Here is a 12,325-nt window from a genome sequence, read left to right on the forward strand (position 1 = left end):
CTCATCCACAGTATCTCAAGTTTCTCTGGCATTAAAATAAACTATATAAATATATATAATTTTTTTATTTATAAATACCCATCTCGAGCACAATAAAACCTGAATTTTTTTCTTAATCATGAATCACTTTTGAATCTTGACATTCGCCTGTTCTCATACATTTCTCAGTACAGATCATGTCCTCTGCAGAGTCAAAGCTCTGTCTAGACATGCTGAGGTGGAAAAGTACAGTACAGTTACAGACAGGGGAAATGATCCATGTTTAAGCGCTCCGATTGCTGCTGGTACGGTGTTTATTTTCTCTTGCAATGAGAAGCTGTGTATCAGCAGATAGTGGAGACGGAAAGAGAGAAAACAGAGAGAACGGAATATCTGAAGTAATGCTCAGGTTCCACATAATATTACAGGTTATATGGTACTGCCTGATTCAACCTGACTATAATCAGCAGTGATGCTACTGTAAATATATAAATTTAAAACAGCTGAACATTCACAAATACACAAACATCCATAATAAATACATCCACACTAACATCTAACTGAGCTCTGTTATGTCAAGTCTTACTTCACATCACAGTCAATCAAAAACAATGTAGCAGAATGTTGAGTTTAATTTGCATTCAAATGAAAGATCCATTTTTAGTAGCATGCATGTGCTATATTTTAAGGCCCTAAATGATGCATTAAATAGTAATGCCTTTCCTAAGACAACTTTGATTCATAGTTTGTAACAAAGTGACACATATCCAAATTTGAAGAGAGCAGCAGTGCAAAAGAAAAGATTCACTTGGCTTCTAGTGTGTGTGGGCCAGTGTGGTCTCACTTCACCATTACAGGAGAACAGATTGCGTAACATGAGTCATAACTTGTCTTATTTCCTTTTTCTTTTATCCTTTCAATCCTCTTATCTTTCGTGTGCTTTATTATAACATCAAGCCGTTCTTCAAAAGATCCCTAGAGGTCATGGAGAGGAAATGCCATTTACAAAAACATTCAGCAAAGATGCCATGCTTCTCTAAACAGGACATTCTCCACCCATCGGCACAGCTCTCTACGGTCCTGCTCCATTACGCTGAAGAATCCACCACTGACTGACATCCACAATAAATAATACCCCTGCGTATAGTGGTGCTAGTGTTTTCTCCTTAAACAGTAAATACCAGAAAGTACCACAACATTTTCCTAAACACCTGTTTGTCTCTATGAACTGTGAATTTTACCTCGAGGTCATCACATGCAACTACAAAATTAAATTTGAGGTAATTTGATCTAACATTTAGCCCAATTTTACCTTACTCAGTTTGCATAAAAAGCATCTACTAAACAACAAGCAAATGCAACCAAATATATCTGTTCATCATGTAACAGATTTATTTATGTCATGTGGATGACCAGCCCTTCCAAACAGGAAGAAATAGCAATCAATCTCACCATATAGGCATCGCATTTGGGACAGACATCATAACGATATTGCTAAAGGCTGCAATCACTGTATAGTCTGGATCGGCACTCTCTGCTTGTTATTGATCAGTCTATCAGCTTACAGTGATGTAATACTGATTGTTAGATGTCTGTTGGTTGACTGCACTCCATTTATGCACGAGTTTACCTCTTGACCCCTGGTCCCACGCATTCTAGTTTCAGTTATTGCTTATCTCTGCTGCTCAAGTAAACTCAATTCTAGCTATCCAATTTACTCCCATCGACTTTTTTCAATAAAACACATAAAATGATTCCCTTTTAGCTTGCAGAGGCTTGTGACATGAGATGGTGACACATTGTCTGAAGATTTTAAAAAAAGAAGATTGAATTTGCTTTGAGGTTTAAAATTATGTGCATAACAGTCTATAAAAACACTTGTAAAAAGAAAACCCTCTTTGTATTTTAGGTCAGAAACTTCAAATACATGCAAGTATGGTCTAAATAGCGGTAAACTCTCAAGAGGATTTTAAAGTCTTTCTGGCAACTTTTGACTTTGTGTGATGCAACTCAAACATCTTAGACCACGCTCTTCAATTTCAAATCACAGAGAAGATTTAAGCTCTAATTCTCTAATGAAGGCAAGACTTTTGAACACTCACATTCCACAGAATGGCCTTTTCACAAATCCCCCAGATAATACAGTAGTATTATTTCCAATTAAAATCATAGTTAAGGCTATTGGTGTCCTTCAGGAGACCTCACATCACTTAGTGGGCATACCTTTCAATGGGCTTGACCATTAAATGTACCAGGAAGAGGGGAGGAAAAGGAAATTCTCAGAATGTCAAACCTCCTTTGTTCTTTCATGTTCATAAATCATATGATAAAAACCTTTCAACTTGAAATGTTTTGAGTCATGTGATTGCTCAATGAGGAAACTGGTGACAAGCTTTGAAGTATAGAGTTAAGATGTAACGGAAATAGTGACAGGACTTCTGTATTGTGACTTACAGCCGAGTTTCGAGTAAATAAAAATAAAAAACTTCTTACCCATTTGTTGTTTACTGGATTCAGGCAGATCTGAATGCGAGTTTGCAGTCAGTGGTATTAAATGATTCGAAACTCCGCATGCATCACCAAAGAGCAGTTGAGAATGAGTTAAAATAATTGAACTAAACAATACAAGGTCAATAGAAATAAAACATGAAATGTATGCATGGATGAATCCTTCATAATAGGATCAATAACAAGCATTTAGTAAAAAAAAAAAAATAAGGTGAATTTTGATTCCATGCTGACTTCCAACCACAGTTTTCAAGCTGTGGGTTACTTAGAGAGGAAAAGTGAGTCTCACAAAGTATGAGAGTGCTGGTGAAATCATGCAAAGTCATGCCATGATGCAGCTCACTGCAGTGTTTCCTGCAATGTGTTACATGGATACAATTTAAAAACAAACTACAGCATGAACTGTAGTTCGATTGAAAAATGCAAAATACATGACAAAAAGATAAATATTCCACTCACATTAATACGTGAGCTTGAACTCTACAGCCAGCATTAGCATTAAAATGAATCATGACCTGCCACTATGAATTTTCATGATCATAAACGTTCAAATTAATTTCTTGAAGTGACCATCGCATAAACCATTTGTGAAGGGGCTGACTGTTGCTTAGAACTTTGTGGTGTCCCCTTCTTGAAAAAATGCCATTAGACATTTGGTCACCATCTCAGTTATCAGTCTGATGAATACTTCACTGAACAAAATCACTGAATCCATCAGAGTAGATGCTAAATCAACATACTGCAAGTTCCGTTTCAGTGCATCATTACATTACACTGCAAAGCTGTGACGCCAGGCAATAAAAGATAAGGCTTATTCTCTCTTTTGTCTGTATAACTCACACTCGTGTCTTTGTTTTTTGTTGGCTTACCATAAGCCTTATTTTCCCCCTCATATTTCACTAAAACATTCTAAAGTTTGTGTAAATGTAATAGATAAATTACACCTGTCCAGTGGGTCCTAAAAAGGTTTGTGGAACTCTTGCCTTAAGACATAGCACATCATCTTTCAACCTGTGAAACTACACCTAAAGTAATCCAGGTAGAATTTGGCTGGATAATGCAAGAAAGTTTGTGTTTCCGTGCTACTTTTATTGCTTCAAACTATAAATCAGGACACATGGAGACAATCTAATCCTCATCTGCTTGCCTCCAATCCTTCCAACACCCCAATGCAGAGTTTTCCAATGTTCCAGCACATATTTTGCGTTTTTTTCCCCACACAGCCTGTTGGCAAAAAGAGTTTTCCAGCGTTACCATACCATGGTTTTAAGTATGTTTGACCATATGCATTAATTAAGTTTGACACATCTATAAAACATTATTTGGAGATGAGAAGCCCCTCATTGATCAAGTACTGTCATTAGAGATAGATCTGTTTACCTTGACTAACACTACAGGAATGTGCAGCACCAGAGAATGACTCTAATCATTATCCAGAAGCTCTTAAGTATGTGAAAGCTGGTGGCCCTGTTTTGTCTCCTCTGAGAATAGACTCTTGCGTGTTTTACCTTTGCTAATGATACTAAAAGCTCTTTACAATGCAATGCCACAACATGAATTTAAAAAAAAGTACGTCATGAGAAATGCTGTGGGACACGGTGCATAAATTAGCGCAGATGTCTACGGAAACGCTGGTTTTGCACCTGTCCTATTTCTACTAACAAACACTGATGGCTATCTGCAAACAGCTGACAGCAGGATGAAATAGAAGGGGGACCCCTTCCCCCACACTCACAGCATATGGTCTTCATTATATTGTACACTGTCCAAGATGTTGGCCAATCTATCAAATCTTTGTACTTTTCCACTGCACGCTGTTTTGAAGCATGAATGCAACTTAATCTATTTCTACTTAGGCTTTTACCACCAAGAGCAACAAAATGATCGTATCAGCTGATGTGGATCCTGAGATTTCAGTACGTGTGTACTCTATATTGGCTCATTAGCTCATGTGACGTCCAATGAGTTTAATTAAATTTGCGCTGTTCGGATTGGCTTGACGCAACGGGTGAAGAACCTATTAAATCAACCTTTAGAAACAAAGCCTTCATTCTGAATTGATCGTCCTTCTGAAACGCCATTACATGCCATTTAGCAGAAACAGTTCGTGTGAATTGCAGGGACAGATCTTGTGGAGCAATTTGGGGTCAAATGTCCACAGAGCATCCACATCCAGAGCTGAACCTGCGATTGCTGCAACGCCAACCACGATTATCATTAGCAGCCAAACTGGAGTGCACACGGGCTGCTTTGTTACAAACATTTATATACATACTGAAACTTTTTTTGCACGATTTTAAGATCCTTTAGTTCAAACTTGTAAGTACAACAAACAGTAGATATTAGTTATAGCAGTTTTCAAAAATTGTTCCTGGATCATGGATCAAAGTGCAGAAGTATACAGCCTACTTTATAACATGTTTACCAATGCTGCTGACCCTAAAACAGGTGATATTAATCCTGGTTTATGCTGATGCTTTTAATGATTAATATTTACCGCCATATCTTAAGAAAAATGAAAAGCGAGAAATAAATATTTTAATGGTGCAATGCTTATGTAGGTTGCTTAGAATAGGGCACATGGTTGAGAACATGTGTTACTGAATATGAGTCTTAGCAGGAAAATATAAGACAGCATCAGAGTAACTTTAGTTTACAATACAATTACGTGTACAGTTTGAGTCAGCGATAAAACCTGTATGCATTTGCATACAACTGTAGGTAATTCCCCTACTCACCACATAGTAGAACTGCATGTCCTGGCGAACAGGGTCCTCAGGCTGCATGACTGTAGATGAGGTTTTATCCGATCCCATGTAGAACAAAACCATAACACTTCCTGGGTAGACACTCAGATCAGGTGAAAACAGACAAAAGTAACAAAGCAGATCCCACTTGTTTTCATCAGTCAAACTCTGGATGGAGGGAGTCAGTCCATCTGTGGAGCAGCTCCTTTTTCTGGGCCGTTGGTAAGAGGTTCAGTGTCAGTGCTTCCTCTGCGTCTGTGTATCTGAGAAGTGATAGCAACTCTTCCTGTGAAAGGGTGCTCTCTGAGTGTGTCTGTGTGCACTCCAGCTGATAAAATGCGAGTCCTTACACGCAGCTCAGTGCAGCCTCCGCTGTGCTCCTCGCCTGTCAACAACAGGAAATGTGGCACTGGCAGCTCAGAGTTTGACAAGCTCACAGCCTTCACTCTGATGCAGCACTGGGAATACATTAGTATGGGCTGTGCCGGTGACTGGGATCAGGTCTCACTTATCCTCCCATTCCCACCTCCTTAACTGCACATGCCATAAATCAAAGGTCTGAAGGTTCAAGTCGGTGCGAGTATGACTAGCTTTTATCTTGGTAGTAATTGCAATATGATAACTGAACTTTGCTCCATGACATTTTTGATCTGACTAAAATACTAGAACAAGCACTATGCTGACATTTTTGAATTGTTGATGGGGAGTGTATCATCTGTGTTTAATTCAAAAATTCAAAATGTCAAAAATGTATATTCCTGAACTGTCAAATAAGTTGCAAGATCTTGCGTGAAGACATTTAATGTTCATAAATGGCCTACAAATAAATTTTGTCCTCTGTACAGACCAGCCATATGCAAATAAAGTATTTAAAAATAGTCATATCATTATAATGAAATATAATCTAATCCTTTATCTTAGTCAGTTATAGCAACTTTGTTTTAATAATCTCAAACACATCTGAAAATCCCAAGTAGTTCGTCTCAAAAATATATATGAGATAATTTCAGAGATTCTGGTTAATGCTACTGTTCAAAAGTTTGAGGTCAGTAATTTATTTTATTTTTATTTTTTTAAAGTGGATTCTGAAAGGATGCATTAAATTGTCAAATGTGACATTAAGGACCTTTACATTCATTTATGCGATTTCTATTTCAAAGAATCTAAGAATCGTGAAAAATGTATCTGTTTCCACACAAATACTAAGCAGCACTCTCAGCCATTTTCAACATCGATAATAATAATAAGAAATATTTCTTGAGCACCAAATCAGCATATTAGAATGATTTCTGGAGGATCATGTGACACTGAAAACTGGAGTAACGTCAGCAGATCAAAGAATCAGCTCTGATCACAGCAATAAAGTATGTTTAAAATTTTATATTTTAAAAATATTTCACAATATTAGCCTAATGTTTTTACTTTTTGAGCTACTTTCAAAAACCTTAGATCGCATCTTAGGAAACCCCAACTTTTGAAAGGTGGTATTAGACTACTCAACATGAAAAAAAATAAAATAAAAAATAGTTCAAAGTACCTCAGTGACCTTTTGTTATTGCACACGATGGCCTTGTGGATCAGAAACATGTTCCAGTACGCAACGAAAAATAGGTGTTTATGAAAGTGCTGCGGTGGTTGCGGTTGCTATTTAGGTGAGCGCTGCACGCGTTTGATAAACAGCAGAAATTAAGGGTAAAAATAAACCCACAAGGGGGCAATATTGTTCCATATTCTCATAATGGAGGCGATTACGTAAATTTGTTGTGGAAATACTGTTTTGTGTGGTCTCAGTTTGGTAAGGGAATCTGATCGAAGATCTGAAGTCCTCATAAACAAAAAGTTCTCTATAATTTGAGTATCAAATTTGGATTTTGAATATGCAAAAAAAAAAAAAAAAAAAAAAAGGAATGTGTATAGTGTAAATTAACCCATTTTGTCCCACCGGTCACAATAGTGACCGTAAAAAAAGTTTTCATTTATAAAGCTCTAAAAACCTTACTTACTGATGTTTTAGTGCACTTCCTGCAAATATGGAAAAAATAAAGGGTCTCAACCTGCGTCCCAATGTGCCTACTATCCATCCTAAATTCTTTGTGATATCAGTAATTTTCAATACTATTTAGGGAAGACAGGGTGGATAGTATGCACATTGGGACGCAGGGTCAATAAAATATGAGCAGTTTCACATGATTAGTGCAAATTGTCACATGAGCAGAGCAGTTTATTTCCTGTTTGCACCTTGAGCAGATGATGGCTGCATCAAGGCTCCAAAACGAAAGGCTAGTAAAGTATGTTAACATAAAGTTATGACAAAGATTTTTGGTACACATTATCTTTAGGGTGTCTAGTATAATATATGCATTCGCATATATTCAGTTTTGTTGAGTGTGGCCATAGAATGAGTAAACATGTTGATGGTCACAATAGTGACCGGTGGGATAACAGTGAACTTAGGTATACAATATAAATCCAGTTGCAGTTGCTAGTGAAAATTACACTAAAATGTTGCAATGACAAAATATTGCACTAAATTAAAAATTCAAATTTTATTGAAAATAAAACAACAAAAAAAAAAAACAATAATGATGTTGTAATACTCGTAGCATTGATATGAAAATTTGATGTTATATTTTATATATTTTTATATTTTATCTCAGTGTTCCTATCAATGTTGCATAAGGTTTTTTTTTTTTTATGCATAGGCTAATAGTAACCCTAGAATGTGATATATAAGCTAAGATATATAATTTTTATGACTGCAGAAATATGTGATTTCATTACTCACCAATTGTGACCGAGCATAAAACACAATTTTTCACACACTTTTCCAAAAAAAAAAAAATATATAATAATTATTGGTTATTTCAAAGGGTTACTAATGACACATCATTTGGATATTTTCATGTCTGGGAAAAATTTGGGATTAAATGGGTTTTAAAGCAGAAAAAACACCACCACAACTGCAAAGGACTGTTATGCAAGAAAAATAATTTATTTTAATGATATACCTTTTACCACATAGGCAAGACATACTTCAGATGATTAGAGATCCCACAGCAACCGTCTTTTCTGCTGGAGGGTGAGGTCTATAATATGCAAATTTTAAAATATGTCTTTCCAAGGAAAAAATAACAAAAATATAATTCTCATTATTATCTTGCCTTCCCACCCTGTCTTTCTTTTATTCCCAATGAACAAGGGCAATCTGAACATTTTAAAGCTTTTTCCATTCTGGCAATCTGTCAAAGGACCTTTGTGCCGGACTACTAAACTCAGTCTTATCATGCATGTAAAATGCGACAAAAACTGAAGTCTTGTGTGTAATGCAGGGAGTTGTCAGCTTGTGGTGTCAAGAATTGATTAAAAGTCGTTGGTTACTCTTGACAGCAACCAGATGGTTGTTAACAAACTTGTTCCGGACTCCCTTTTTTCTCCCTTAGTTGGCACATTTGACTCTCTTCTGTGTACTGAAATGGGATTCAGAATGAATCCCTATCGGCTATGTGAGGAAAGAAAAAAACGGCTTGAGTGAAGCCAGTGAAACTCTAGGGAGGAATTGTTTTTTTGGATCAGTTTGTCAAACACTTCTAATGTGATTAGAATATATATGTCTCTCCAATGGATACTTGTCTCCCCTCTCTGGGATTTACATTATTGATGCACAAGGCTTCTAACAGTCCACTAAGGTACATTTCTTGAGTTCCATTTGTTTTGCCCATAATACCATCGCTTTCCACTGTCCTCCCTCTCTCTTTTACTTGTACCTGTGAGAGTACTGTTGACACTGATAGGGTTAAGCACAGAGTACACAAGAGTAGTGATAAATATTATAGTAGTAAATCCTAAAAAGAGTAAAAGAAACTCTGCATACTTCTACGGAAGTGCAATACCAAGGCATTTAAAAACACAGAGGCTTCACGCCAGAGTACAAGGCAAATAAACACTGGTTGTCAGACTTTTTTTCATTCACTAAATATTTAAAACAAGTGTCACACACTATTTTAATGTGGTGGTATTCTGTCTCTTTTTTCACGTTATGCTTTTCATATTGTCGGAATACCTGAACGACTAGTCTGAGAAGATGAACGTCAAGACAAGACCCATTTTGATCTTGTTCCAGACTTAGAACAGATTTTTGCCAAGCACTTCCTCTCCTGGACTGCTGAGGGCGCTCCGGCTCAATAGCACCAGGTTTCTGTCCATTGTCTGATTGGGAGCCAAAAGAACAGTCACATGAGGAAGGGGAGCTTCGTAAGGAATGGTAAGAAGAAGCCGTCTCTGAAGTCTCAGTCTCTGCGGCTGCCTGCTGTAGACCCTCCGTCTGCAGTAGCCTCCAAAATTCCCTTAATGTAGGATGACGATCAGTTTACCACAGGTGACCTGTTCAAGTCCTTGAGTGAATTACCACATTTGATCAAAGTCTACAAAGTCTTTGTGCATTCAAATGTCGATCTACAATCCGGTCTTGACGTTTCGTGGAGGGCAACCATTAAAAAATTACTTTTCTATTATGTCCTTTTTGGTCAAAAATCGAATCTAAACATAACACTGTTGAGCTCTGCCTCACCCTTTCTTAACGCTCACAGGCGTTCATTGCCAGTGCTGACAGAAGGGCAAGTCTGATTCATCTTTGATGCATAGTCTGAAATGGGACATAAAGTGAGAAGCTTTGCATTTGGATTTGAATGTTCCTATGTCTTGAGAGATGATCTGGAATTGTGGTCATAAGTGTCTGGTTTTTCAGGAAAGAATGTGGAGAGATATGAATTCGGTCATCTTTTTACCATCCATAGGCCTCAGTAAATCTTCTGCCTGATACTTTGTGTGTAGTCGAGTGAAATCTCTGAGAGATTATACACTTGGACCAGTAGCCATGATGGGTTTCCCGAGTTGCAAAGAAACCACTGACAGATTTACACAATGGACAACCAGAACCAAACCAATGACCCTCTGGTAACACTTACTGGACCATCTTCTGTAGTCTAATGTCCCCCCCCCCCCATGCTATTCCCTCATGTACCGTCCACAAATTTTCTTTTCAAAGGTATGTTTTGTCTATGACAATTTTGATTTGTTGTACATTGTGCACAAGCATAACTATGTGCTGTCTGTTTACACTTTTGGCAGTGTGGGAAGATCTCTAGATGTGGGTTTCTCTGATAGGGTATTGCATTATGATGGTTCAATATGATCACTTCAATCCCTTGTGTGCTGTGAGCTTATAAAATAATAGGCAGTTTCCCAAGAATAGTCACAGATATAGACAGCTTTGTGTCTGTTGTGTCTTTGATCAAGCAGTTACATTTTCTTATATATATATATATATATATATATATATATATATATATCGTATACATAGTTTTTTTTACAGATTAAATAAACTCAAGAAGAGATTTATATGGCCTTTCATATTTTTTTGAAAAAATAAAACGAAAAAGAAACAATGGAAAATAACAAATATAGCTTTTGTCTTGTAAACTAGTTCCTGTACTGTTGAAAGTGCTTCATTTTAAGGGGTACCAGACCTTGCTTACAACCTTTGTGGAATGTTTCCGACTTGTGTCATACACTCCTCTCTCTGTGCGAGTTTGTGCGGTCTATTAAAACACAATTATCCTACTAAGACACTTTCTAGTCCACCACTGAAGTGGGCAGAGCAGGCTTTGGCCACAAATATAGGCTGGGCTCCTAAAATAGTGAACAGTCTGAAAATATTTCTTGATGTCAGTTTCCATTCAAGAGTTTTATCATCACATTCATATTTCCAGAATAACAGATTTCTATGCCAGAATTTTTTATCAGTGGTGGGCTCAGTTTCCATTAATACCGACTATACTCCGCAAAAATCTTACATCATCAGAGTGAGATCCCCTTGTCTTAAAGCAACAACTCAAACCCACTTAATTTCCTTCAGCATGAGGTCTTTGTAAATTAAACCATTTAGATGGGCAGTGGAGTGTAACAGAAAACCAGCCATATTGATATCCAGCATGTGGTTCTCTACAAGCGGAATCACTGGTCCTGTGGAGCTGGTTTTGGTGTGTTCGTTGCACTCCCATCTGGCTGTGACTGAGAGAACTCAGTGACTCGTCGTGCCAAGGGGTTTGTGCTCTTCAGCAACTCCATGGCAGAAACTCGGGTCCCGCTGCTAGCTTTGCTGCTTCTCTTCTGGAGAAGAGCCATAAAGTTCTCATTTCGTGAGCTTGACCTAGGAGTGGTCCCGAGGCCCAGAGTTCGGAGGTCTGTACTACTGCTTTTCACAGGTGAGACCAGACACTGCCTGCTTCCAAAAGAATCCGTTGGTTCCTTGCGACCGAGAACTTTCCTCTTTGACCTAGGAAAGGCAGAACAATGCAAATATTTTGTAACCGTTTACACCAGGGTTCCTCAAACCCGGACTTGGAGGGAAACTGCCCTGCAGATTTTAGCTCCAACCCTAATTAAAGACACCTTAAGAGTTACTGATTTGAAATAAACGACAGAGCAGTGACACTCCAGGTTTGGATGTAAGAGTTTATGATGGCTGGCTAATTAATCCATTTCCTATGTATGTTACCTTATGAGCTACTGTTATTTAGTAAATAAATATATTAAATATGTATTTTTTTGGACAAAGAAAGATGATTAATAAAAAATACATTTTTAGCAATCAATTTACATGTTATATTGATACATTTTTTCAGTTAGACATGGAAAATTAAGTGGCTAATTGGCGACCTCTGCACTGGAAGACATAGTCCCAGATAATCCATTACAGAACCATATCTGCATGTGTTCATTATGCAAAATTATGCCAAAGTAATTCTAGTTAGAGAGAAATAGACAAATAAAGTATCAGTATGAATGCTAAAGTACAAATTTTACCTGTGTATGATGGTAAAGAGGTCCTCAGTGGTGTGAGTTGTGGGTGTGTGGACAAAAACATCATCGTCTGTTTCCTCTGTAATGTGCAGTTCAGTCTTGTCAACTGCAGAGTTGTTCTCTTCCAGTATTTCTGTTTCCGCATAAGTTTCTGTGAAGGAGCATAGAAGAATGTAAATGAAACCCCGAATTGACTATGGCTAAAAAGATATCTTAACTGAAAATGTAAA

General features: G+C 37.4%; 2 protein-coding genes across 8 annotated transcripts in view; both read right to left on the bottom strand.

The window, feature by feature from the left end:
• The window catches only part of arhgap36 (Rho GTPase activating protein 36), a 38,660-nt gene extending 30,582 nt beyond the window's left edge, over positions 1–8,078 (bottom strand). For both annotated transcript variants that reach the window (XR_009272221.1, XM_058783209.1), the window contains exon 1: positions 5,226–8,078. Coding sequence is in view for 1 of the 2 variants with exons in the window: in XM_058783209.1 (XP_058639192.1) it covers positions 5,226–5,318 (93 nt within the window). In the remaining variant the exon portion in view is untranslated. The remainder of the gene's footprint in view (positions 1–5,225) is intronic.
• A 127-nt stretch (positions 8,079–8,205) lies between these two features.
• nhsl2 (NHS-like 2) overlaps positions 8,206–12,325 on the bottom strand; it is an 86,281-nt gene continuing 82,161 nt past the window's right edge. For all 6 annotated transcript variants that reach the window (XM_058783203.1, XM_058783204.1, XM_058783208.1 and 3 more), the window contains 2 exons: positions 12,099–12,246; positions 8,206–11,568 (listed from right to left, as the gene is read on the bottom strand). In XM_058783203.1, coding sequence (XP_058639186.1) covers positions 11,247–11,568; positions 12,099–12,246 — 470 coding nt within the window. In that variant the 3' untranslated portion in view covers positions 8,206–11,246. The remainder of the gene's footprint in view (positions 11,569–12,098; positions 12,247–12,325) is intronic.

This window comes from Onychostoma macrolepis, chromosome 07 (assembly GCF_012432095.1).
Source record: "Onychostoma macrolepis isolate SWU-2019 chromosome 07, ASM1243209v1, whole genome shotgun sequence".
Taxonomy (NCBI): domain Eukaryota; kingdom Metazoa; phylum Chordata; class Actinopteri; order Cypriniformes; family Cyprinidae; genus Onychostoma; species Onychostoma macrolepis.